Source organism: Anoplolepis gracilipes, chromosome 11 (assembly GCF_047496725.1).
Source record: "Anoplolepis gracilipes chromosome 11, ASM4749672v1, whole genome shotgun sequence".
In the NCBI taxonomy this organism is placed as follows: domain Eukaryota; kingdom Metazoa; phylum Arthropoda; class Insecta; order Hymenoptera; family Formicidae; genus Anoplolepis; species Anoplolepis gracilipes.
Genome location: NC_132980.1, coordinates 10,813,777 through 10,836,090, shown reverse-complemented (window position 1 = coordinate 10,836,090; position 22,314 = coordinate 10,813,777). Strand labels below are relative to the sequence as shown.

At 38.7% G+C, this 22,314-nt stretch overlaps 1 protein-coding gene across 5 annotated transcripts in view; it reads right to left on the bottom strand.

Annotated features, from left to right (window-relative positions):
- Positions 1 to 22,314, bottom strand: part of LOC140670910 (uncharacterized) — a 199,299-nt gene that overhangs the window by 42,485 nt on the left and 134,500 nt on the right. For all 5 annotated transcript variants that reach the window (XM_072901762.1, XM_072901764.1, XM_072901763.1 and 2 more), the window contains 6 exons: positions 17,302 to 17,528; positions 13,921 to 14,104; positions 9,417 to 9,543; positions 7,598 to 8,594; positions 5,359 to 6,548; positions 3,500 to 3,775 (listed from right to left, as the gene is read on the bottom strand). In XM_072901762.1, coding sequence (XP_072757863.1) covers positions 3,500 to 3,775; positions 5,359 to 6,548; positions 7,598 to 8,594; positions 9,417 to 9,543; positions 13,921 to 14,104; positions 17,302 to 17,528 — 3,001 coding nt within the window. The remainder of the gene's footprint in view (positions 1 to 3,499; positions 3,776 to 5,358; positions 6,549 to 7,597; positions 8,595 to 9,416; positions 9,544 to 13,920; positions 14,105 to 17,301; positions 17,529 to 22,314) is intronic.

The window sequence follows — 22,314 nt, the reverse complement described above, 5'->3', positions numbered from 1 at the left end:
TTATTAATGAATTAAAATTATGTCGCGACATAATAATAATTCCGAATTTTTATTATGTCGCGACATAATTTTAATTCATTAATAAGAATCGCATTTTTCTTAAGAGAATTATTTTTTGAAACTTTAATATTTAATACAATATTTTTTATACTATTAAAAAGTAAAACGGCGTGCCATAAATATATTTTAATTTCATTAATATTTAATATATTATATAAAGAACTATAATAAATTTAAAAAATTGTATAACCTTCTCTTCACGATATTTAAATATTATCAAATATACAAAATTCACGTCTCGCGAAATCTGAAAATTCTAAAGAGAAACATCAACGTAAAATTAAATACAAAGTACATTCTTAAACTCGTGGCATTTGTTCGATTACTGCGATTCAAGAATTACTTGTTTCTAAAATACCTATAGTATTTCAATTAACGTAAGAGTTCAAGCGTGTCTGGATTAAACTGACAATTCCGAAATACGTTCTGTATCGAGCGAATCTTTACGTGTCCCCTCGAGAAAAGAGAAAAAAAAAAAAAAAAAAAAAAAAACGATGCACCCCCACGTACGCCATCCTCGCATCACGCTCGCCGTTACTTTTCATTATGCACAATGTGAGCATAGAGAGAAACGTGGACAATTTTATTTATCGTAGGGACACGCGCGCGTCCGGGTCCCTACTCATTCACAGGCGTCCCTTTCTCGCTCTGTCTCTTTCTTCTCCGCCGCTTCCATCAGGGCCAACCCACCCTTTTATGCTCTCGCAGCTTCCCAGCCGGTTCACCGGATGAGACAATACGCGCGCGATGCACACAACGATGGAAAGAACAGTTCTGTATCTCTCTCTCTCTCTCTCTCTACATTTTTATTCCTCGTATACCTTTTTCCAAGGACCGTCTGCTGCGAGAGGGTGCGCGATATCTCGCCGGGGGGATCTCATTGTCTGTCGACATACACTGATATCTATATAAAGTCAAGGCGTTGGCGTGCGTAACGACCCGTGTATCATCATCGATAAGTAATCCGACCGCGGATACACACATAATGACCGCGATCGTTCTCAGCCACAGATTCATCATCGCAGGAGATTGTGTCCTTCGTTCTCTATTTATCGTGGAAAAGAAGAAAATTTATAGAGCAAAATTTCTCTTCTGTACAAATAATAATTTTTCCGCCGAAAGTGCTTTTCAAGAAAAAAGCTGCTGCCCGCCGCGAAAATTGCGGTGGCTGGCGAGTGACAATATGTCGGCGAATGAAAGGACAAAATGAGGAAAAATTAGCGTAGGGACCACACTCACGAAAAAGAACGATTATTTCCTAGAATCATATTGTACATACACGTGTGTCCCCTGCTTATCTACGTGGAATTGTTTTTTGTTCATCTTGTCTTTGATGTATTCCACTCTGGAAAAGAAAACGATTAGTAATCTAAATAAATTTAAAATTATTTGGTTCGCTCGTAATCGTAATTTTTATTAAAATAATCTACTTTTAATCTCGCGTAACTAAAAATTGCAATTACTTTAGAAGAAGTTTTGACCATTTTTTTTTAGTTAAGCAACTTGACATTTTGATTAGTGCCCTTTAAGTAAAAATTATCTTTGCGTAACTAAATACTGGATCGACCAAACTAATTGAAAGAATTGACTAGTATAACATAAAAATCTTTGAAATAAATAGAACAGCTAATTGCAAAAATTAGTTATGAGCAATCCAAATAATTTGATCCAAATAATTTACTAATCGTGGGCTCCAAAGTGGGTTGTAACCGTGTTTTTTTTTCCAGAATAGTTTCCTAATGTGTGTGAGCAACATATATAATTCTTCATCCATCCTTCATCATTTCAAGTGTCGAACAAAAGGTCGTATGTCTGAACGAATTTTCAAAGCGAATTGATTCGAATCATGGATCGCGCGATTTTATTTAACATTAACGTAACGTTATCCCTTAGTTTTCTCGCGTTAAGATTATTTTATCGAGTTCTTTTTTACTTTCGAGAAAAATTATTTCAATATTTCGTGTGCAAATTAGCGTTTTCATTTTTTCTCTTGTGTAAGAAAAAATTTAAATAAAAGCAGAAATTAGAACTGTCGGTAAAATAAATTAAATAATACCACGCAGCTGGCAACGTATTTATATAAGGAGATGAGTAATGGATTATAATAAATTATGTATGCATATTATTACAGGTAAATAAAATCCGCACGTGAGTGATTATATATCGTGATGATCGATATTAATCTCACTGTCGTCGCTTCGGTAAATTCCACTTTATATTATTCATCAAGTCTACTCGGAATATCGAACTCGATGCGTCGACATCAAGCACCTATTTATGCCGACCATTCGAGATCAAATTTTCATACTCGCATCAAAGTTTCGCGACACACGTGCGCCCGCAGAATGAATCTGTGTATACACGCGCACATTTTTCCGCCGTGATGTCTTTCCGTGTCATCGATTCGTAACCCCGAACACAGTTTACGCCGAATGTTGCACTTAACATGGAAATATTCCTGCGGTATACAATGAGAGTGCATCGTACTATTTTATTACGGCAATACGAGAGAAATTGGCACATTGCCAGCTTGTTTATTGCGTTTTCTCTTTCCCTCTCTCCCTCCTCGCTCGTCCCTTCCTTCTTTCGCCTCTACGTTTATCCACGATGAAAACTATCCCCAAGCGCTCTCAAAACTCGTTGGTTTTTTTCCCGCGAAAACCGTGGTCCTCTCGACAGCACTTATTAATGTTTACATGTAATACATCGCGTCATAAAATTATGCATTTAAAAATATTTTCTCTTACAAAGTAAGCGATTTTCACTAAAAATATTAAAAAATTTTTCTCTATTTTTCTCTCCATATACACATATATATATATATAAATACAAGATATTCTATCGAATGTCCTTTTAATAGCGGATTCTCTAGCCAGTTTGAAAACGATTTTTCCTGAGCGAGGTAACAATAATTTTGAAATTACAAACTCAATATTGAAAACAAAGAATGCTCACAAACTAAATTTTAAACTTTGTGAAATTAAAAGGCTAACAAAACTATATTCTTCAGTTAATTTTAAAAGTTTACTTTGATAGAATTTTAAATTTACACTTAGTTACAACAAATATAAGAATGAAAGAAATTGGGAACCTGCAAGAAATAATGATCTCTCTCGATATTTTTGCTAAAAAAAATATCAATTCCAAATTGGCTAGAAAGAATCCGATATTTTTGGAAATATAATATAACTTAGCTTAGGCTATAATAATGCAGGAAATTTTATAAAAGGACATCCGATATTTTTGGAAATATAATATAAAATATAAATTAACTTAGGCTATAATAATGCAGGAAATTTTATATGTATAAAATAGTTTAGCCTAGTTAATTTATAATTATTATCATAATTCCAAAAAAATATTGGATGTCCTTTTAATAGCAGATTCTTTGATTAGAAGTATAATGACGATAGTTGTTGAATATTTTTTACCAACTTACCTCTCGCCTGGAATTACTGGTAGTCGGTGTGCGTCTCCCTCTGGCGTATCCGGCGTCCATGGACCTGGTGTTCAAGGAAGCCTGCTCCTTCGGGTCGATGACTGGCGGAACGCGATGAGGTGGCACCCTCGGCCTGTACTCCACAGTTCGGTTGTGGCTCTTGGATTTGGGCGGTGTCATCATGGCACCTTGGCCGACGTCCGAACAGCTCTCCTCGTCGGCCTCCTCGACGGGTGAAGGCGGTAACGGCGGGAACTCCATCACTTCGACGCTCACCTGTCGGGGTAATAATGCGGGTCAAACTTCTTTTTTCACGTGGAAATAAATCAATTTATTCAGATGGTTTGGCTTATGAATTTAAAATCTATCATTTCTGTTTCGTTGCGAATTTTAGCCATTAAGTTAACGATAAAGAGTTTGAAAGATTAATTATTCGAAACAATATAATCATGGCTAAAATATCGTGTTTCGTAAACGGTAGATTAAATATAATGCTACTACGATAAATGATATCACGCATTGATGTTGTTATCGAATCTCTCGATGTATGATAGAGATCAGTATAAAAGCTTGGAGCTATAAAGAGTCTGCAAATTTCCAATGGAAACTAGTTTGACCCAGAATTAGTTAATCGATGAAGGACCCTCGTAACGATACGCGTATAAATAGCTTTCAGTTGGATGATTGTTTTCAATGAGTCGAATATTTTTTTATCGACTCTTGCATTGGATCAACAAGAGTAATTTACAGCTAAACGATTTATGACAAGTGCACGCTTACTCTCGAGAGATATCTTTAGCGGATCAAAGATTATCTGTTATTCTTTACATTTTTAATCAAAATGGAAATACTTTGGCGAATTTGCGATTCATTTACCCGCGCTCGAAATTATTAATTACAGTCGTTACATAAGCAATCAACTTAAATGTTTCAGCAGGACTAAACGAATTAAATAAGATTGCGTCATCAAACGTATTGTACGATATAAATTCTTTGAGAATTTTTCTAATGTTTTCCATGTATTTTTACTAAAAATTAGAAAATTTTTGAATGTAACTTTATAAAATAATTTTCTTTATTGTGTACGCCTTCTAATGTATTCTTCTCATCAAGAAATTTCCACTTTTTTGTGTAACATTATTATTTTTTATCACTTAGAATCACATTGAAGATATTGTACATTTAGTATTTCGCTGAAATATTAAATATAAATATATATATATTTATAATATATTTTAAGCATACAATTCATTCTCGCAAATTTTAAAATAAATATCTACCTTAAATAAAGAAAATATAGAGAATATATCTGAAGCAGTTTCTTCTACTATTTAATATTAATTTCTTAGTGTAAAGCCAATTTTTGCAAATTCCTGGGAATTCCAGATTATCCTTTTTCCATTGGACGTTACAATGTACATTGCGTGCGATAAATGAATTTCTACTGAAACCAATTATACGTGAGTAAAAACGGATTCGCGTGCGGGAAAAGGGAGAATTCGACTTTTAGTTACTTTTTTTGTGTTTCGTGGCGAGAAATAACGGTACCGTTGCGTGGCATTGATAATGGAATCCTATATTATAGAGCTACGCTCAATTTATATATGGGGTTCCGGTCTCAGCTGCTCGGCGCCTCCTCCGCTATCGCGGCGTACGTCGTATATATTTCCTGCCTTGCATTTTTCATAGATGCACCTTAGCCCCTTCCACCGGAAAGGCAGAGTCTTTATTCTCTCGTATCGTCTATATCTCTTCGGATTTTGACGCGCGCGGAATAAGAATAACTCTCGAAATATTTGAGTATGCGATGACGCAAAACCGGCGAAATTCTCTCCTGACCTAGCGACCCATCTACTTACTTGGAATTCCGGATTCTTTGAGTCTTCGAGGATAGCGTCGATTACATTCTCGATCTGCTTCTGACCGTTCTTGTGACTCTCGATACCATTCTGGCGCAGCCGTCTGCCGGACGAGTAGACGACCTCGGCAACGCCGTTTAATTTTCTTCGATCGGCAAAGTCCGCGTCCGAGCTGGCCTTGGACGTCTCGGAATCGGAACTATACTGCTGTTGCTGCTGCTGTTGATGCTTGCCGCGGGACCTGCCGTCGAAGGGACTGCCATCGACCGTCACGGGTTTCCGGCTGTCGAGTATCGGCAGCTCGTTCTCGATGCTGTTGCGTTTCGAGCTATTTTGTCTCAGATCGCCGTTCCGCCAGCGCTTACTCTCGCCGTACGACTCACTGTTTCTCACGTTTTCAATCTCTTTGATCGCGTCGCTCACCTTCTCTAGCTGCCGACGGTTCTCCTTGAGCGCCTTCTTCACGATCTGATCCTCGATCAACAGATTCACCGGAATCTTGGAGGCCAGTCGTTCATCGCTCACCGCGGCTCCGAGTTTCTTCCTCTGCGATTCACTAGGGATCCCGGACGACTTGCCGGTGTCCAGATTAGGCGCCGTCGGCACGACGTTGCAATCCCTCGATCGGTCTAGACGTAACCGATCCGTGCGATCCTCGTCGAGCGGTGACGGCGGCAATCGCGGTAACTCGATGTTGTCGCGCTCTTTATCCTTGTCGGAGATGTCGGACGTTTCTTCCTCCTCCACGGTAATCTCTAATTGGGCTCGACTGTTGGGATCGTTGTTGATCGCTGGCATCGACACGACCCGGATGAGATCCGGCGGCGGCACCGAGGCCGCGAATTCTGGCGGCGGCTCGTCCAGACCCTCGAGTTTGCCCTCCTTCAGCAAACTCTTGATGTTGTCGAAGGTACTCGAGTATCGCTTCACATCCGATAGTCGACCCTCCTCGCCGTTCTCGAAGGACAGGCTCTTGGTCTTAGTCGGTGTTTTCGGTAGAACCTTGCGCTCTTTTTTACGCCCGCGTCTTATGACATACGTGCCGTTCTTCGTAAGTTCCTGCGGTCGTATCTGATCGAGGTCGTTCGTGGACGAATCCGAGTACGGTGAAATCAAATCGTCGTCAGTCGTCGAGAGCCGTGGATCCTGCCAATCGTCGAAATCGCGCAGCTTCGACGCGGAACCTACGCCTGAAACAAGTTCAATTCATATTCATATCTTAGCGTTTGTTTACATTTTCCGCAATGGAGTCAGTTGTTTAATCAGGGTAAACTCGGGTAAGCTAGGCATCATTTTTTAAAATGCAAAAAACATACTTTAATTTTTGTTATTTTTTAATAGTGGTCGACATATTATATTTTTCCTGAAGCTTAAATTACGTAATATTATCAAAATTAAAAGGAAAATATTTAATAAAAATTTTATATTATCAAAATAGTACAACATAAGCATTGGCCATCTTACCCAACTCTTTTAAGGAAAAGATGACCATAATATTTATAAAAAAATAGTGAAAACGAAAATAAAAATTATAGGTCATGTAATAATTTACATATCTTTATAATATGTCTAACGTCGATTACGATAGCGTAACTGTAATTTATTCGACGTTACAACAGTTTACTAAAAATAGTGGACAAATGAAAAACTTTGCAGGCAGTCAAAAGTAAAAATATGATATAAAATTCATAATATGGTAATTTCGAATAATGTATGCACGTAAACTACTGCAAATATCGATTATCTTTGATAATGATTAAAAAAACGCACTATATAGCTATTATTGAGAAAACTACAGCCTACGGCCATCATATACCCTAGTTTGCTTTATAAAAATCTCGTTAACTCTAATCTTTATAATAAATTTCTTTCAAAAACTAAAAGTTCTAACAATATACTTAATTTTGAATACAATAAAAACTTTTTCAATATATCAAATTCGCGCGGCTGTAATACAATATAAAATATATTAAAATATCTTTTTTCACAACTTTAACTTTCTCACTGTAACATAGTAACTTTACCTTCTTCAAACACTGTAACATAATAAAGACTGCCCAATTATATTCAGCATAAAAACTTAGAGAAAAATTACTTTCTTTATTCTGGAAAAAGCTTTTTCGTTGGATAATCTTGCAATTATTATCATCATAAAAGATTTTAATGTTTTATTGTCTTTCCTCGAGATAAAAAAAAAAAAAAAAAAAAAAAAAAAAAAAAAAGAAGGAAAGATTCTTACTCGAAACATCGCTGCTCTTTCGTCGTCTTCTGCCAACGACCTTGGTACTACCAGGCGCGTACAGAGGATCGTCCTCTAAGGATACCTCCCACGCAATGGAGTGTCTCTTGCTGATGGGCGGCGGTGGCGGTAGCAGCTCTTCCAGAGAGTCGTCGGAGAAGCGTTCCTCGTCGGACTGCGTCCTAAAGTCGGCCGAGTTGCGGGCGGAGAAATCCGAGTTACGAGTGGAGAACAGGTCGGAGTAGCGTTCCTCGGAACAACGGTCGGAGGTCGGCGCGGAGAAGCGCTCGCACGAGTCCGCGCGCGAGTAGGAGACGAAGTCGAGATTCCGTATGGAGAACGGGTCGGAGGTCGGCACGGACACGTGATCGTTGGAGCTCGCGCTCGCCACCGCTATCGAGAAGTCCGAGTGGAAGCGCTCGTTGGACGTGGAGTTGGCGCGCGAGAAGTCGGACGAGTCGCAGTTGGCGCGCATCGAGAAACGCTCGACGCTGACCGAGCTGGAGCGCGGTATCGACGACCGGCTCTCGGACTCGGAGTTCCTCGAGAATCGGCCCTCGCTCGAGTCCGAGTCGTTGCGACTCCGGCGCTGCATCGCCGACGACGACGCGTCCTTCGCGTCCGAGCCCCTGTTCATCAGCAGACGGTCCTCCACGCTGCTCGACTTCATAATCTCGTGGTTCTGCTGACGTTGCTGCGACGAGTACTTCCTCAGCTGATGGGACGTTGCGCGATCTCCCCTCTCGGGGCTGTCTCTCTCGCGCTGCTGACGGTTGCCCACGTTGTCGTCCAGACATTCCTCCGAAGAGCGACGGCGCACCTCCCGGTGCTTTTCCACCGCACTCGGATTCGTCCGCGGTGGAATCCAGTTGAAGGACACCTTGCCGTCGTACGGTAGACTGGCAAACTTGCTGGGTGGACTGGGCAGTTGGGTCAGTCGCAGCGATTCCACAGTCCCGTTCTCCCAGCCGTAGGGACGCTGATGGCGGGTCTTGGGCTGTGGGAATTAATTGAAAATTCGCTATACAACAATTCCGAAAAAATTATTTAAAATTGATCTTTCGTAAAGAAACGATTTAATCAATCCTTCCTCGTGTTCCCTTGGCGTGTTTAATATTAAACATTTCCGTAATTAACTTTCAGTTAAGATTCTATTCAAAAGAATACGATGAAAAATTGGAGTGAAGGCTAAAGGTTTGTTATTTATTTCAAAAGGTTGGTTATTTATCACCTGCATAATTATTGAGGAAAGCGTTTGAAGACTGTTTTTCTTTCTTAATCTTTAACAAAGGAATTCATTGAAATAAACAAGGAAAAGAGATTTCGTTATTTCCAAGATGAATATACAAATCTCTCTCTCTCTCTCTCTCTCTCTCTCTCTCTCTCTCTCTCTCTCTCTTCTCTTGCAATCGACGCTTTGATATTTTATTGCAACAATTTCAACTTGCTGCAAGGAAGCGCGGAAAATCCTATTGTCTTTACGATTCACCCGTGCGGAAGCTCACCGAGATGTCTCTCATCGTTCGTTCCATCCCGAAAATGCATCTCGCGACGGAATCACGCGAGAGAAGCCTCGATCGTTCGTAGAAAATCGGCCGATGCAACATAGAAGTTTCGATTTTACGCGGCCGGCATCGTAAATCGGCATCGTTACGACAAACTCCGACGAGAAAGTCGCAAGATTACGAGCGTCCGGGCGCCGATCCGCGAAATACATATACGCGTTTCGGGCCGCATCGTCGTAAATAAAGCAAGTTATCGGCGACGATCAAAGAGAAAGAATGAAAGAGAGAGAGAGAGAGAGAGAGATGATACTCACGAGGGTGGTTTGCGTGGTAACGGCGTTTCCATGCCGCATGCTATCCTCCACCATCCATTGCTGTCGGCTGTTATTCCGCCGCTCCGGACCCACGACGTTTCTCTTGGACGAGTTTCCTGGGGAAACCCTGGCCGACAAACGAGACGAAAATGGGATTGAAATGCAGTATAAAATATTGGTATCGAATCCTTTAGCTGTGCACAATTCTCGTAAAGCTGTCCGTAATTTAAGCATGGGATTATTTAAAGTTAGATGATGGTTCTCGATATGTTTTGTAATTAATATTAAATATCGAAATGAGAATTGCCGGAAATCCGCGGCGCGGATTATCGATGTGTTGTTTCCTGGATGCTGTGACTTTAACGAATAGGTTTGCTTTTACGGTAAGTAAAAAAGTCCTTTCTCAATGAGAAAAACTTCGCCAAGTTTGTGATGTTTTCGTATGGCAAGAGAATGCCGAATGTTTGGAAAACTCTCATGACAATACATCATCAGGAGGGAGAGTGTATGTCTGCGTGAAAAGAATAAAGTCTTTTATCCTATTAACCTTCTTTCGGCATATTTCCAAAGTTACCAAGTTGCCGAAGGGGAATGCATAAATTCAGGCAGCCTCCGCGGTCGAATAACGAAGTCGATGGAAAAAATAAGGAATAGAGAATAGCGAAATAAATTTAGCCAAGATTTGTCTTTTTTTGTTAGCCAATCAATCTCTATGCGTTTTTTTAAACATGAATCAAGATTATTAGAAGCTGACATTTTTATAACGCTAATATATAAAAAATAGGATTAAAAGCTTGTGCGATTTTTTAAGAAACATTAATTGATAAATGTGTAGAACTTGACCAAATAATTTTGTATAAAAAAATAATAATACAATATTTAAAAAAGAATAGCACGGTTTCTTATTAAATTAAATTTACAAAAAATTTAAATGTAAAATCCTTTTGTAAAAATATTTTAATTAATATTGTAGATAGATATTAGATACACCGATCTGAACTCAAATTATGTAATATTTTAATAATCAAACACAGAAATATTAAAATATTAAAATTCATTTAATTTTTATCTTAATTCATTATATTGTGATCAAGATACAAAATTCAAGCCAATGCAAAGATAGATTAAAATACGTGATTTTTAACGTGATTTGATGCGACATGAATGACGGAACGAACCGTGTGATTTTTGCGGGAAGCGTCTCAATCGCGTCACCGACTATACAATAAGACAAGAAAAGAGCGAACGACGACGACGATGATGCTGAAGAGCGAACCAGATCGATCGACACTCGACTTCCGTTTCGTCGGTTCGCTTCCAGTCGATAAACGTCGCGTCGCTTTCCTGGCGAAGGCGCCGAGAAAAATGATGTCTCACACGTGGAAACGCGATTCCCGCCATGTTATTTAACGTATGCAGTCAATGTGCAACATGACTCTTGATGACACTCGCGATTCGATTGCACGACTTAATCGTCGACGAAACACGTCCTCTTAAACAAAACTATTGCCAAGGAATTTATCAGAAGCGTATGAATTTTTGATAAAAGAGTATATTTTTTCCATTACGATAATTACATAAATCCACTAATTTATGAACACGATGACAAGCGATGACACGCGATTGCGAGATAATTGAAACGACAATTTATTTAAAAAAAAAAAAAAAAAAGTAATGTCGTCGGAGAAGATATTCGGATGAAAAAATAAAAAATAAAATATAAACGAAAACCTTTTTCGCGGAAAACTAGTTTGTCGTTGAGACTTTATTTTATACTCGCAAGGAAGAAGTTGTGCTGATTTCCTTGCATTGACGACGAGGATGGAGAAGACAGAGAAACGTTTTGTCAGAATGACGAGCGTTCTGTACGGAAAGGAGAGGTTTCCCTGGATAGGAGAGTCTGCATTTCGAGAGGACGACTCGAGAGAAGCTCGAATGTACTTCGCAGACATTTCTCTCCCACAATAGAACAGGTAATAGGCATGAAATGTGGTGATTAGGATCGACAGATACAACGAGGACGCCGTTGCCGTCGAAGACTTAAGGACCATGCGCGTCTAACAAGAACCATCCGTAGCTTCTCAAGTCACCGGAGAAACTGCGAATATTCTGTACAAAATATTCTTTGCTCTAAAAATATATCAAGATTTAGTTCCAAATTAACAAAGGCTGATTGGGCTTTATATCAAACTTATTTTACTTCTATCGATTCATAGTAATGATTATTATTTTATTCGTACAGTATAGTTGGAAAATAAGTACATAAAAAATAATGTATATTAATATACATATATATTATATATTTTAATATATTTTTAAACAAATTAAAAAATGAGAGTGAATAAAATTCCCATAAAAATTCCTTGATTTTTAAAATCCTGGAGAATCCAGGTTCTCTAAATTTCCTAAAAAATAGATGCTTTGTATTAAATGAATTAATATATTGTTATGGATAAAGTAAAGTTTAAATATTATATAATAATCGAGGTCGAGAGAGCAAGAACATTTTTTTCAGTCAATTCTGTTTTTAAGGAGCAATCGTCAGCGATTGCGAGCGAGTGCAGGTGTGTTTTATCGATGCAGTTCGATGGGAAAACGGCGAAAAACCGGCTGTGCTTGCTCGTTTACGGCGAGGCAAGTGGCTGGAAAATTTTCGCAACGCCTAGAAGTGGATGCTCTAGATACGATAGACCGAGAACCGAACGCACCGACTCCGTCGATGAAATCGACGCGATAGTTTTCCGGAGGAACGGGCACCTTGCAAAAGGGAAACCGCGCCAAGTGCAACGAGTGCTTCGCTCGTCGTCGTCGCTTCCGGTGCACTTTATGTCACTAAGCAGAATGCAATTGCCAGTTATGCGAAGGTATGGAGGAAGGAATGTAAGAGAAAACGAAATTTAACTTTGGCCGCCAACCGGTTGCGAGAAGAGGATCAATCTTGTTTGAAATAATGCGTCGAATAAAGTTGGGGTGAGAGGATGACGATGGCACCCCGAATGGCGTCTGCTCCCGAATGAAACGAAGTTACTAAGCCCGAAACTAAAACCAAAGATACGAAAAAGTTCGAGAGGTTGTCGCGCGCGCGCGCGACGGAAAAGGCGGATCCCGCCTTCTCGTTACACAAAACGGAAGTCCGTTTTCTCGTCCTTGAAATGCGCGAAGGAAGACTCGCAGATGTCCGAAGAGGACACCGAAAGAAATTGAAATGAACGCGAATACTCTTCGCGTTGAAGATGAAAATTCTATGAGTTATCGCTCGTTACGCGAGCGAAATTATTTGCAACTTCTCGATAAAGAGCGACAATTATTCCGGGTACGATTTCGCTCATCTAAGATCTCGAATCTGTGTAAATGCAACTTGTAAATTCTCATATCATTTTAGAACGTCGCACTAACATGCAATTTTAATGACATGAATCCCGAGTCGGAACTTTCCTTCTATTTTTAATTTCAATTTTTTCACGTTTATAGATTCTAGAAGATTTTGATAATAGATTTAATTTATATAGGAATTGAGCTCCGATTCTAATATCTCAAATAGTGAATAAAGAATTTTTTACAGGTTTAGAGGTTCAAAAAAGAAGCTTTTGAGAAAACTATAAATTATAATTTAACTGTACTTAAAATATCAAAGTAGGTGAAAATTAAAATCAAAGTAGGAGAAAAATATCGACTCGAGATTTTTTTAGAGCATTTCGTATAATTTTCTTTTTAGACAAGTTTTTTCAATATACTTAACATTAAATATTTTGGAAATTACATTCCGGATCAAGATTTCGAGAAAATAAAATCGACTTAGACTTAATTAAACATTATAAGATTTTTTCTATTTAATATTGTCTGACAATGAGATTCAGTATAGTATACTTGCGCCGTCGCAGACGACCCCGGTAACAAGAGTCGAGAACCAAATGAAATTCTATGACAAGAGTCTTGTATACGTCTATTGACAGACAAGATACACCAGGTCAAGTGTATGAAAACGTGTGACTCCGATGGCGAAATCGATCGATCGACACTTTGACTTTCGACTGATTTGTTTCCAGCCGATAAACGACGAAACGGAGGTTTCCCGTCAGCCTTTTCAATGAAGAAATATGTTCCTCAGGACGATACTTTTATTTAAAAACCTACTACATGTAATTTGCTATTTACGCAATAAATATATATATATATATTAATTAAATATCATTTTAAATTTATTTTAATATAAATTTGTATTAAAAATGGATAAATTAAAATAAATAAAGTCGTTTAAGTAAACAATTAAGAGATTTTAGATAGATTATCTGTGAGTTTTAATAATTTAATTTATACAATGGAAAAAAATTTTGTAATACAATAAAAGAATTTCGAAAATTGTATTCAGTATAAAAAAAAAAAAAAAAAAAAAAAAAAAAAAAATTATCAAGAGATGTGAGAAATGGCTTTCTTTCTTAAACGTGAAAGAGTTATTTTTCGTTGAAAACTGTCGAAATCCCAGCGCTTTGTAAAAGGTACTTACATCGGCAGGAGAGTCGAGATGATACGTTCGGCCTCTTCCGGGGGCGGTGGGAATTCCTGTGTCGAGGAGACGCCCGCGAAATCCTGCGGCTCCGGGCAGTCCGGGACCGGGCGTAATGCTACCAGTGCCATCTTCGCCTTTCGACCGTTCATGCTCATGTAACCGTCGTCCTCGGATTGGTGTCCTGCCGGCACAAGTTTCACGATTACGATGAGTTTGTTGGAAGAACGGATCCGAGACGTCGGAACGACTTAATCCACCGAACGTCTAGCTTATCCTAAACGTCGGCAACTATTTCTATTGCGACTCTTTTCCAACAGTTTTCGAAGGGGAAGGAGGAATTGCATTACCCTCGCTCGACGCTTTGCGATCCTGCAAATACGTGCCGCGTAAACGTTATATCGCGCGATAAAGCATCATGCACGTGTATGGGTGGTGATATTTCAAAAACTTTCTTATAAAAGGAAATTGATCGCTTTAGCTCGGCAATCGAGTCGCAATATCCCAGATTTGAGCGACATTCTCATTCTTTCGAAAGGATCGGTCTCGCGTTGCTGACAAATCAAATTCTGTCAAGAGGAAAAAATTCTTCTTTATACTTTAGCGTTATCGCGATAAGGCGCGCGCGAGGAGGCGCATTTTTGCTTGAAAAATTTTTCCTTAATCAAGCACGATCGCTCGCAGAGGTGTACACAGGCATGGATGTCAATAGAATGTCGATTTGAATTTTCGGTGAACCATATGCGAGACAGGCCTGCCTGCCTGCCTGCCTGCCTGCCTGCCTGCCTGCCTGCCTGCCTGCTGGTTCCTTCTCTCCATCCTGGAAAATGTTACGTGCTTTCACGCCGATTTTCCGCGAATTGAATGGCAGACCGCCAACTCGGCGGGTTTATGTTGTACGTCCGCAGGAGTGTTTCTCGATGGTAATAAAGAGAAAATATGCACCCTCCAAAAGCCGAGAGAGAAACGAATCGAACGTTCCAACGAATCCATTGTCCAATAACTGTACGCGTCCCACGATAATCTTTCTCTCGTTGCCCGCAAAATGCGTTTTATTATTATACTTGTTTGACTTGTTTCAAAGTGTCGCTCGATTTTCGAAATCTTGCATATCTGTGCGAGTATATAATTCAGAATTGTAATTCTTCAAAATCTCATAAATATAAACACTTGAATGGTTTATTTCAGTCATTTGTATATTGTATATTGTAAAAGATACAAATATATAATTCTTAATTTTATTATATAAAAGATTAGAAATAAATCCAGCCAGACATGCGTGGATTTTAATAACTGAATTAATTTCTTTTTTTTTTTTGTGCATAGAACCAATCCTTAGAACGACGAGTCCACCGTGCAAGTTTGTTTCCGGTTCAACATGCAACGTGCGGGAAGAGTGCAAGAAAGTTAAATACCTTAGTTAGGGGTGACGAGTTAAATCGCACAAAACACACGCAAATACACACACACACACACACACAAACGACACCCGCTCGCGTTGTCGCTTTCCGAACGACTTTCCGCGACAACTCGCACCGGCATAGAACTTTGTGTTTCAAATGCGAGCCAGATATCTTTAGAGAGGCGGAAATAGCGTGCGAAGTTTTAGAAAGAGGCGTACTCGGTTGTCACTGGAAATTTACTATCTTCGCCCTGTCGATATAAAGCGGCGGGTGTCGCTTCTTCCGCAAGTTTGGAACGGATGCTTCCTTCCGCGGTGAAAATTTGTCGCGGGACCATCATGTGTCGCGATTCCCACGCTGGCTGTTTTAATATTGTAAAAACGATGGATTCTCCTCAGTCGTATAACGGAAAGCGCGATATTTATTTTACATCGAGGTTTAATATTCAAGATTTAATATTTTATTCATGATAATAAAAGTACGTATTACGATTCCGGCGACCCTATACATTGTTATTATTTATGCACCTGTTATTATTATCATTACACCGGTGCTTAATTATTAATTACCAAAGTATGTAATAATTCATAAATATAAATTAATACAATTATCGTAACGTCAATTTAACAAAACTTGTGAGTGGATTGACGTTAAAAAACTTGCAATTTTCACAAAATCGCGAAATCAGTAAAGTCTGTGCAAACGCAAACATTTTTTGACTAGTTTATTCGCAGCGTTTTTTACACACACACACACACACACATACACACACACCGACTAGAAAAAAGAATTGACGGATTCTGTCAGCGATCTGTCAATTCGCCGGTGCGTGTCACTTTACTACTCTAGGTGATACCTATATCGATATAGGTTTTATAGCGATCAGTCATCATCGGACAATTTTGCGAATGTTCGCTTGACGTCATACAAAATCACATGAAAAATATGAACTCGAAAGTTTATGCGATACTTTTCAATAACTCTCGCGAATGAAAGAGCGTCGTAAAGGTAGAGAATACATGAAAAACTGTGTACTCACTTCATGTGAAATGAGAATCGCAGAGATTACGTGACGCTAATATATAATGTTTAAATTTTTTTATTTCTCTATAACAAACTTTTCGTGTACTTCATCAAAGTTATAACTCGTATATATACATTGCGGATTTAACATTTATTTGTACATAATTTGTAATCGTATTAAATCGTGAGTTACGTTGCTTCTTATAATCTCGATTTTTCCTTGGAGAATTCCATCTCGGAACGTAACAATGAATTCACATTAGGATAGCATTAACAACTTACAACTCGCTCTCTATTACAATCGGGATCAGGATTTAGAATCTTACGTATATGATAGCAGCGTTATCATAGGTCTCGAGGGACACGGGATTCTGTGGTGGATCTCCGTGGACCGCAGAATTTTGAAATTCTATGATGTAGGATTATCTTGTCTTTGGGTGATCGAAAATACGAATAAAAATGCAAATATCTAAATACTATGGACGGTAAAAGCTCAACTGTCATGCACCTTTAAATGTCAAAGAATTCATGCTCAGAGACTTTTAAATTTGTAGTTTAATTTAAACAGCTTATTACAAGATATTCAAATAAATCATAAATATATACGAAGTATATATAAAATCAACAATAAAATAAACAAAAAATATAACAAATAAAAATAAATAACATACAAAATATAAAATATATAAAGTAGATAGTATAGTAATTTTTTTAAATTGTTGACGCACACATCGTACTTTGACAAAAGATAGCTATTTTCTTTGCTTCTACCCCAACCCTTTTTGCACGAAAGAAAATAATGAAACATTAGGAAGGGAAGGGTAGGGGAAGCTTCGGTGCGAATCGTGCCGTAGTTAATCGCTCTCGGCAAATACGAGAACGACGTGGAGTAGTCGGTCGTCCCGCGAGGAAATAGAAGCTAGGACGGGACGATAAACGGGAAAAAGGACGTTACCTAAGGACGGACTCTCGTCGTCGGGCGTGAGGCCAATACTCGGTTCCGTGCTGCTGCCGCAATCCCCGACGCCTCCTCCGCCGCTTCCGTTCCCGCTGCCTCCTCCACCGCCGCTTCCGCCACCGCCACCGCTGTCTCCGCCACCTTCGCCCTCCGCCTCAACGTGCTCGTCGTACTCTGAGAGCACCTTGTCCAACAGCTCGATCGATCGCTGCACATCGTCACCTCTGGAACAAACAAAACGTTCGATTCTATAGAGATTATCGTCCTTCTGTAAACAAAACGCGAATCACCTCCGAGGGAGAGATTTCATCGCGACCCGTGTGACTCGCTCTTGTAAGACAAACTAAGGATTGTCGCACTCTCGTCTTTCGATACGTCTTCGTATGGAAATAAATAAATAAATAAAACAGTAAGATTTTGCACGCGCGCTCTTAATTAAATTTAAGAAATTAGATTTTTATTTATTTATTTCATCCTTCTCTTATTTCAAGTCGACATAAATCATCAGTATCGATAGTGAATTTTACTCCACCCCAGCATTCCCTTTATCTTATTACGGCTAGTAACTGTACGTGTTCTACTTTCGCAAACGATAACCGATAAATGCCTCGATAATTTTACACCGTCAGCAAACTATTTTCTAAAATAGTGCTAAAAAGTCAGTTTTTAATTAAAAAAAAAAAAAAAGAGGGGTGGGGTTGCGTCGTGAAATAATATCGCGTTGCTCTAAATTAAAATGGTAAATATAAAGGATTCTCACGTCTATCCTTCTTGTAATTTACGTTATAAAATGCATTTTCATGAGTGTTCTCTGCGCGAGAAAAACAGGTTGCATTTTATAAACTTTAAAATTTTTTATGCGCTATCTCTTTCTCTATAAAATATATATGTATCTTTTTTCTTTTCAAGTTTATATATTTCAAGTTTTTCTCTACATCTCTCTCTCTCTCTGAAAAATATTAATTAAAACTTTACGAGAGAACCGAGCTCACATTGCGTGCAAACATTCGCTCAACAAAGTTTTCTTCGGTCAACGATTTCTGGGTCAGTTGATTGAAGTTACCACATCCCAGGGTGATGCCTTTGAGATGGACAGGATTGATGAACGACGAGGACGAAACGCGGTGACGGTTTAGTAAACTTTGTTATGTTCGTTGGGCGAATCCCACTTTTTATCGCGCGGGGTGTACATCAGGACGCTCGTCATGAATTCATTGTGAAAAATCGATTATCCGACAAGGCACATCGTCCTTACTCGTCCGCCAAAGGCTCTTTACTATCGAGCGAGAAAAAAAAGTGTATTTGTCGACAGCTACTCCAGGGGGAAAAGATATGCCCGCAATCGCGCGAGAGAAAAAAAAGTAACATTTATCTGTATTACGAAAGCTTATTCGATACATGTATGTTATTTGCCATGAATATTTTAAATCAGGAAAATTAAATTCCTGCAAATATTTACGTTGAATTATAGGATTTCTCGACAAAGAGAGAGACCACCAGATTTTTTCTACGGAGAAAATATTATCGTAAAAATTGCAATATAATTTTTACAATCTGTGAAAGTATTAATATATAGGAGAAATCACAATATTTTTACTCGATGTTATATTTTACAAAGGAAAGTATATTGTAATTATTCAAATATTTTAATGCATAATTTTAACACACAAACAAATGCTTAATTTATATTTTTTTATAATAAAATTTATTCTAGGTTTATAATAAATGTTATAAAAGGGAATTTATTTTGTATGCAATTTGTATTACAAAATTTTCTCGTGTGTACGTTATATATACATATATATTTAACCGATAAATATGGACATATCTCGATATAGGGGTCATCGATCGCTGGAAAAAGCGACGAAGCGTGAAGAGAGGGAAATTTCAAAGCCTGATAAAGGTGCTCCAGTCATTATCAGTCGTTATTATCACACCTGCCGGTATACATATATGCGTGTTATGACTTATCGCATCGTCGCCTCGATGAAAATCTACGAAAAGTCGGTCGTCATTATTAGCGCGCGTTAATTATATCCCTTTCGTTCACGGCGAACAAACCGATGCAATACCGTCGTCGATAAAGCTCAGAGTTCGACTGCTTGCATCACGCTTTTCCGGGTCACCGGCTGTGCCGGGACCATCCCCCGGTAACCTCGATGCCTCATACGTACCGATAACCAAGCATTTAATTAGGCGCAGTGCCGTCGAGGGTGAAGGGGGGAGTGCGAACAGAGGGTTAGACGAGCGAAGTCGCGAGGCAATCTAAGCGCTGACGCAATGCGGTCGGTCCTGGTTCGAGCCGTAATCACGGATTGTTAATTAGTGTGGAAACACGACGGTGGCCTTCGTTACCGGAGCGTAACACGATGGAGGTGGAGGAAAGAAGGACAGAGTCAATCAGCCGATCTAGCTACCACTCGACGATGAAACGTAGCCAGTTTTATCACCGCGACATAAAAGAAATCGCTGTGAATGGATTTGCGTCTGGAATATGAAAAATATCCTTCGAAATTGTCCTCAAATTTTCATCGCTCGATATGTAAAAGATAATTAGATAATTAACGCGGTTCTTCTCAAATTTGCAGATTTAAATTACACGTTAAAACTGTATTGAAAAAAAAAAAAAAAATATTAAAGAAATTTTATCGAATAAAAGAAACATTTTTTAAAATCACTTTTATATTTAAAACTAAAATGCTTCTTGTACGAACAAAAAATTATCTCTCCTTCGCTTTTAATATATTTTTTTCTATTAATTTTATACTTAAAAAAAAAATTAGATTATACATGTCTGAATATATATTGTATTATTGTTGATAATATTTTTTTCTGTTATTATTTTGCATCTTTTCATTTATTTGTTTTTTTTTTTCCTTTAAATTGAGTGGTAGACAGTAATCAAGAGACGAAGTGCTCGTCATTTGGGTACCGTTGTTAGCTCATTACACGTTGTCCTTGAGGATAAAACGCACTGATTTTTCGGGACAAAAGAGATGCGGACTTTGTGCAGAATTAATATCCCGAGGAATAGTTCTACCGTATAATAATCGTCATGGTCGCAAATTAACAACAGAAATGAATACACCGATTGATCTTTACCAGACCGATAGTCTCTTGAGAATTGTATGTGCATATTAAACATCAACAATCCTGTCCGTAAAAAAATAGTGACTGTAATTATCGAAAATATTATCGCACTTATAACCTTATATTCTATGTTTAGAATTAAAAAAAATATTTAGATATTACAGAGAAGACTTTTCAATCTTCTCAAGTATCTCGTTAACTCCAACATCTTTTAGAGAAAGATGTTATGACATGAGAAAAGTAGCATCGAGAGAGTGACGTGTCGTAGATCACCGAGCTTTTCAAAAGCTAAATCACCCATTTGCTCGAAGATTACGCAGCCAAGCAAAGCAGGGAAAAATCCACGAGATATCCAAAAGACACGACGAGAGACGTCTGACGGATTAGGACGTCTCTTTGACGTTCTTCGGATCGTTCGTTCGGACGGCAAAGACCTTAGGCGCGCCTTCAATGACAAACCGTTGTCGTTTATCTTTCCAAGTCTTCGTCCCGTGCCGGAATGGTTACGTCAAGGATTCTTTCTTGGACAAATAGTAATGGCGTCGACGGCGAGCTCGTTAAATGCCCGTTTTTCAGGCTCATCCGCCAGTTTTGGACAGACGACTTCGCGATCAGTAAAACGGAGTTTAATATGATGCCGTATATATTTCTACTTTTGAAAGTTTTCGCACCTAGCAATCAAGACCGCCACTCCTTTCTTTCGTTCTGATACGTTACTTTGCCTAGAAAATGTCCCGTCGAGCTGGGTCTTGTCATGCGCGATTACAATTGGCCGCAAAAGCTCGATCAATCTCTAAAAAAGTTCTTTATTCTTCGCGTGACAAGTAACTTTCGATACAATGTGCACCGAGAGTGGTTATTATATCGTTACATATTTTATACATTGAATCGGTTTATATATTGCATTACATAACGAATGCATTAATCTTCTTTCATTGCAACTGACATCCAGGACAACTCCCGCGTGAGGTATCAATTTTTTTCGGTCATGAGGTATCAATATCAATTCTGACCGCGCATCATTAATCAAACAGTTGAAGTATCGAAGCTTTTCGGCGAAGAAAAATATATTTAGCCATCTATATACTTGATCGAAATGCAATATACTTATTCCTTGCGTAAGAAAATATTTTATTTTAAAATTTATATAAAAATATAGTAAATTATATTTATATATAAATTTTATTTATATTATATTTATCACAATATAATTAATGTGCGAAAATATATTCCAAGTTTACTACTAGGAAGAAAGAGAGATTTTCAGGGTTATTGCTCCATTTTCTTTGCAATTTGCGCAATTTTTCCCGCCAAAAAAAGCGAAAGCCATAAGCTGGCTTATCTTCGTCGTGTTGTTCCACTCTCGAGTTTTTCTCGAGATGTCTCACGACATTCACGCGAATGAATTCGAGCATTTTGGTAGACGTTTATCGGGCATATTCTCTCTCTCTCTCTCTCTCTCTCTCTCTCTCTCTTTCTTCGAAGTTGAAATCTTCTCTGAAGATTGGCCGTGCTCTGTTAAACGGCACTGTCGAGATATGTTTGAAAAGTACAATATTACGCGACGGAATCAATACTTTCCTTGAACCCGAGTCGATAAACATTGTAGGTGGGAGACGACGCATACGTGTGTGAGAGAGCTTGCCCCGGTTTAAGGGGGAGAGAACAGTTTCCAGAACGTGTCGCGAATGCAAAAATCGCGAGGCGGAAATTTTAATACGACCGTCTTAAACGAAAGCGCGAGTGTATATATCTCTCTCGGTTGTTACTTCGAAAAATTATCGCGGTTTATTTCCGAGCCGACATTTACAGCAGATACGAGAAGAATAACAAGATAGTTGACACGATTGCTTAATTCTCATGGTCTCGGGAACTCTGGGAAAACTGTGGGATCTGCGTCTCACTGTGTGTTTAAGAGCC